Source organism: Alosa alosa, chromosome 21, assembly GCF_017589495.1.
Source record: "Alosa alosa isolate M-15738 ecotype Scorff River chromosome 21, AALO_Geno_1.1, whole genome shotgun sequence".
NCBI lineage: Eukaryota > Metazoa > Chordata > Actinopteri > Clupeiformes > Clupeidae > Alosa > Alosa alosa.
This window is the reverse complement of record NC_063209.1, coordinates 11,812,612-11,818,611: the sequence shown is the minus strand read 5'-3', so window position 1 is coordinate 11,818,611 and position 6,000 is coordinate 11,812,612. Positions and strand designations below refer to the sequence as shown.

The window sequence follows — 6,000 nt, the reverse complement described above, 5'->3', positions numbered from 1 at the left end:
GGTGTGTGTGTGTGTGTGTGTGTGTGTGTGTGTGTGTGTGTGTGTGTGTGTGTGTGTGTGTGTGAGTGTGCGCACGCGTGTGAAGCTGTTCCAGTACTGGACCCCATGTTGTGCAAGAGCAGGTGTAGACCCCAGAGAGCTTGTGTGTGGATGGTCATGTGTTACTCACAGTGCAGGTTTTTGTTTCATCTCTCTTTGTTCATAGGGAGTTGGTGGGTGTGTGTGTGTGTGTGTGTGTTTGTGTGATTGCATGATTGCATAAGTGAAGGGGGGAAGGGTTCTGGGCTTGTATAGATCTCCATCTCTTGTTTATGCATTTCATCAGATTGGGAGAAGCGGTAGGCATCCTGGCACTGTCTCAGAGAGAGAGAGAGAGAGAAAGATAGGGGGGAGAGAATGTGTGAAAGAAAGATAGGGGATAGAGAGAGATAATGAGAGATTGAGAGCAAAACAGAATGAGATAAAAAAAAAATGCTAAATTAAATCAAAGCAAGACAAGCCAGCGTGTGAAAATGACACAATAAGTATGATAAAAAGACGCACACTGTGCAACGGATATGGAGAGCGCAACGTGAGACAACAGAAGGCAGGAAGCAAGAGAGAACAGACACACCAAGCAGGAGAGAGGGAGAGAGAGGAAGAGAGAGAGAAAGAAATGAGACAAAGTGAAGGCAAAGAAAGTTCTGGTCCAGGCGAGAGGTGTGTGGTTTGGACGTGTACAAATGAGATGGTGCGGATCGTCACTCAGAAACTGGCCATTTTCACGACTTTCTATAGGTGTTAATAAATCACCTTATTCAAGCAGCTCTCCAGCCACAGATGCCTCACTCATGTCGACGAGTGTTATGTTATGGGTTTTGTTCGTATGGCTGTTTCAGGATGAACCGTTGAATGAGTCCATGCTTCAGAAAAACACACAATTATAATGGGTGACCACCATGACAGCCACACTTCAAAAACAGAACAGTGGAGAGCAGGACCCTATCGGTAGCCACTCTTGCATTAGCATAAATTAGCGGCCGGTGGTCTGGTCTCCTCCTGGTGGGGATGAGGAAGACGAGCACTTGTCTGACGCTCGCTGATGAAGCCCATGGCTGACATAATGGGATTTTTTGACGAGGGGGAAGTGCTCCGGAGCCGCGCTGACAGACGGAATAATTGAACCTGTCAGTTGCAATTTAACATGTTCTATTTATTTACTAATTCAGCCCCATGAAAATAACGAAATAAATAAAGAAACAAACAAACGGAGAGGCCTAGAAAGGGTGGCTTTTTTTTTTCTTCCTTTCAGCTGTCACGGATTAGATGTTTTCTCTCTCTCTCTCTCTCTCTCTCTCACTCTCCTGCTTTCCATTCCTGGCATGACAGAAAATGTGTATAAGACCGTATTGCCTGCCACCCACTGAGGCCTACACTTCCTGCACCCATGACAGAAAGAGACAGAGGGAGAGAGAGAGAGATGGAGAGAAAGGGAGATGGAGGGGTGGAGGGAGGGAGGGAGAGGGCCTGTATTCTGCGCCCACTCTGATCGCTGTTATTGCTTGACATTTTGGAGGCAGAAGGGAAGCGGGGTTGCCGGGTAGAGCACAGAATAATTTCTCATGCAAACTGACCTTTGCCTTTGTGTGTGTGTGTGTGTGTGTGTGTGTGTGTGTGTGTGTGTGTGTGTGTGTGTTGTGTGTGTGTGTGCGTGTGTTGGTGTTGTGATTGTTGTGTCCGTGCATGTGTGTGAGTGTTAGTGTATGTGAATAGAAAGCCACTGTATGTGACTTTGTATTACAAATATGCTAAATGCTTCTATTTGGGTTGCATTCACTCTACTGTTCTTTTCTAGACAAAGGAGACCTCTTAGATCCACACACCTTCTTTAACCTCATAACCCTGCCTGTCCCCACAGGTGAGACTAGAATGGCCCACCGACCTGGCCGTCAACCCCATGGACAACTCCCTCTACATCCTGGACAACAACATCGTTCTGCAGGTCTCGGAGAGCCTACAGGTGGGTATCAGCACAGCTTAGTGTCCAGTTTCTGTCTGTCAGGTGTCCATGTATCAACAACAACAACAACAATAACAACACATTACATTTATGACGCTTTTCTAGGCAGAGATTGTACATCTAATAAAGGTATAGTAAAATAATTTTGTTGTCAGCATAAATATCTCAAGCAGAGTTTCAACATGAACAGAAGACAAATGACCAGTTGTCAAGTAACCACTGGCTGCACTTTAAACTTGTTTTTGAATCTACTCAAGAATCAATGACAGATTCGGCCATATCGGTGTAATTGGTTAGTTGTGGAAAATGCAGAGTAAGGCTGTTGTGGCGAAGTGCGAAACCCCGAAGAAAACAGTGCTGTAAATAAGGATGGAGTGACGCAGTAGAGCAAAGGAAGTCTTCCTGTGCCCTTAACCATGAACCAGCACAAAGCACTGAATCACATACACCTGCTATAAGTCACCTGCCTGTGGGAATGCAAGGAGAAACACACACACACACACACACACACACACACACACACACACACACACACACACACACAGCTACACACACACACACACACACACACACCAGTGAACAGCTTAGTCCAAAGCTAAACAGCCATGAGGGCTAGCTTTTTATTGCTAACACAAAGCTGACTGTGGAGTTAAATAGCTGTGGGTTCTCCTTTAATTTCTAGTACAAAGCTAAATGACCATCATTCCCAGGGGTTCAGTAAATCATTGCTGAAACTGAAAAAAAAAAACATTTCTAAACGTACCAAAGCCATGTTATTGTAAAGCAACAATGCAAAATGTGTTTCACAATGTTTTTGTACATTCCATTCCTAAACCGGATGAGCAATAATCATAGCAAGTGCAATAGTACTTGAGAAACTTGATTACTTTAGTAGTAATTGACTGCACTTTGCATGTGTAATCTGACTCCCAGAGAGCAGCGATACTGTGAAAGAGGAAATTATGTAAAAAGATGCAATTTCCTCAAAGCTCAAATCATCTAATAACAAGTTTGGAATTTGAGAGTTAACAGTAACAATTCCCCAACTTGCTTGTCTCTTCCCCAGGTGCGCATCGTTGCCGGGCGACCCATCCACTGCCAAGTGCCAGGCATAGACCACTACCTGGTCAGCAAGTCGGCCGTCCACTCCACACTGGAGGCGGCCAAGGCCATCGCTGTGTCGCAGTACGGCGTCCTGTACATCGCCGAGACGGACGAGCGCAAGATCAACCGTGTCCAGCAGGTCACCACGAATGGCGAGATCTCTGTCATTGCTGGAGCGCCCGCTGACTGTGACTGCAAGATCGACCCCAACTGCGAGTGCTTCTCAGGTGGGATACGCTGGGTGAAGCCGTGCTGGACACACACACACACACACACACACACACACACACACACACACTGCACAGAGATATATGGAAGCCTGTTGTAGTTGAAGAAATTATGCAGGGTATGGAGGCCGAATGCGTCATAGATTAAAAGATGGAGGCACTTTCACATAATCAATCACAAAGTGCTGCAGGCCCAAACAAGTGAAAGCTAACTATTAACATTGCAAAACATACTGTCTGAAATCACCAATAAAAAACTAAAGTTTTTTAAGTTCTCAGATTTTTCTTAACAGATAAGTATAGTCCTTCTTGCTGTATACCTTATTAACATGGCCATTCTCCATAATGCATATTCGATCTCTTATGCAAAAATGCAGATAGCTTGAGAAACTTCCTGGTCCATCTGAACTGCTCAGAGAGGCAGAGCACAGCCAGGGGCCAGATTCTGGGACTCTTAAAAACTCTGCACATACCCCCAGGGCAATACAGACAGTCAGGCGTGGGGATACCCATATCATTAGCGTACAGTACATATACAAGTATGCATAGCCCACATATGCATACGGAGAATATGCAGTGCACGAACGCAGAATGTGTGTGAGAGAGGAAGAAAGAGAGAGAGATACACCCACGCACACAGACACACACGCACACACCACACATGCGCGCGCACACACACACACACACACACTATAAGTGTTTTTCAGGTCAGCTGCACAGCAGGGGTACAGGAACAGCTAGCACACATGCACGCAGAAACACACACGCACTGATGCACGCATTCAGATCCACTTGCTCCAGAAAGGAGGAGGCCAATCAGTGACTACACCTTCTCTGTCCTACAAACTCTACACATTCTCAGACACCTATCCCCTAGTTAAACAAACTACACAAAATGCACTCTACATTATTACAATGGCTCGTCACTTGAGCACACATGCAAGGACATGTATATTTACACAAACACATACAGTACGTACCGTCCCTTTTTACACTGTCACACATGCACACACACTCAATTTCACACTCACATTCAAACCCAAACACACCCTTACCCTCTGACTCTCACACATGCATACACACACACACACACACACACACACACACACACACACAAACACACACACACACATAAAACACACACACACACACACACACACACACACACACACACATACACACACACACACACACACATACTGTACACACACACACACAAACTTAAAGAGCATGCCTCTAAGGCCACTCCAGCAGTAGTGTGAGAAATAAGATGTACTATATTATTCTCCGTCTTTAGAGGAGCCCTGCCAAAGCAGAGAGGAGACGCTGAATAATTAATCTCCTCCTCTGGATCATGGGGCGAGATCACGAAATTATGTGATTGTCACGGTGACAGATATATACATATGTGTGTGTGTGTGTGTGTGTGTGTGTGTGTGTAAAAACTTTGTCTTCATCGCTGGGAAGCTCGTTATATAAGCCAAACTTTGTTCTGCGGTTGTGCAGTAAATGCAATTCACATTGCCACCATTTTTCACCTTTAGATGACAAACAAATACATTGAGTAGATGAGAGAGGCAAATCTATTCACAGTTCGTTTTGCATGCTGTCTCTGTGCACGTCTGTGTGTGTGTTTGTCTGAATGTGTGTCTCATCAGTGTGTGTGTGTGTGTTTGTGTGTGTGTGTGTGTGTGTGTGTGTGTGTGTGTGTGTGTGTGTGTGTGTGTGTCTGTGTGTCTACAAATGTGTGAGCGTGTATTGATGTGCATGCCTTCTGTCACCATTTTCAAAAGCGGAGATCAGTCAGTGTGAGGCCATGCCGGGTAGAAAGACAGGGCCAGCATGGGTCCAGTCCTAGAGCCCCCAAAGTTATACATCGCATCGCAAGCAGCCCAGTAACCCCCCCCCCCCCAGGCTGCTATCACACCCTGACAGAAGCGAGCGACACTGAGCGGGGTGGCGCGCTGCACAGCTTAGCACTGGAGACGGAGGGGGCAATCAGCATTTGTTGAATTTTGCTTTGCTACTTGTCAGAGGTGGAGATTTATCAGCTCGTTTGGAGACACAGCATTTGTCTTTTTTAGGTGGTGGGATGAGGGGGGGAGCCTGTGGGTGTTTGAGGGTGTGACGGGGCAGTTTGTTTACTTTGTTTTTGAAACACTTTGTTTTGGGATTTTGTTGTTGTTGTTTTTGCATATGTTCCATCATGTCATGCTGTTACAGATGATTACTCTCCTCTCATCTCAACAAGCTTCCTATTCCTCCACAACAACCCCCCAAACACACACACACACACACACACACACACACACACACACACACACACACACACACACACACACACACACACACACACACACACAAACACACACAAACACATATATGCATATATGCACACACATACACACACACACACACACACACACACACACACACACACACACACACACACAAACACACACACAAACACATATATGCATATATGCACACATACACACACACACACACACACACACACACACACACACACACACACACACACACACACACACACACACAAACACATATATGCATATATGCACACATACACACACACACACACACACACACAAACACATATATGCATATATACACACATACACACACAGAGACATGCATACCCCCTTGCAG

At 45.6% G+C, this 6,000-nt stretch overlaps 1 protein-coding gene across 1 annotated transcript in view; it reads left to right on the top strand.

The window, feature by feature from the left end:
• Positions 1 to 6,000, top strand: part of LOC125286290 (teneurin-1-like) — a 200,747-nt gene that overhangs the window by 177,006 nt on the left and 17,741 nt on the right. Inside the window, exons 25-26 of the mRNA XM_048231227.1 lie at positions 1,898 to 1,999; positions 3,066 to 3,330. Of these exons, the coding sequence (XP_048087184.1) occupies positions 1,898 to 1,999; positions 3,066 to 3,330 (367 nt within the window). The remainder of the gene's footprint in view (positions 1 to 1,897; positions 2,000 to 3,065; positions 3,331 to 6,000) is intronic.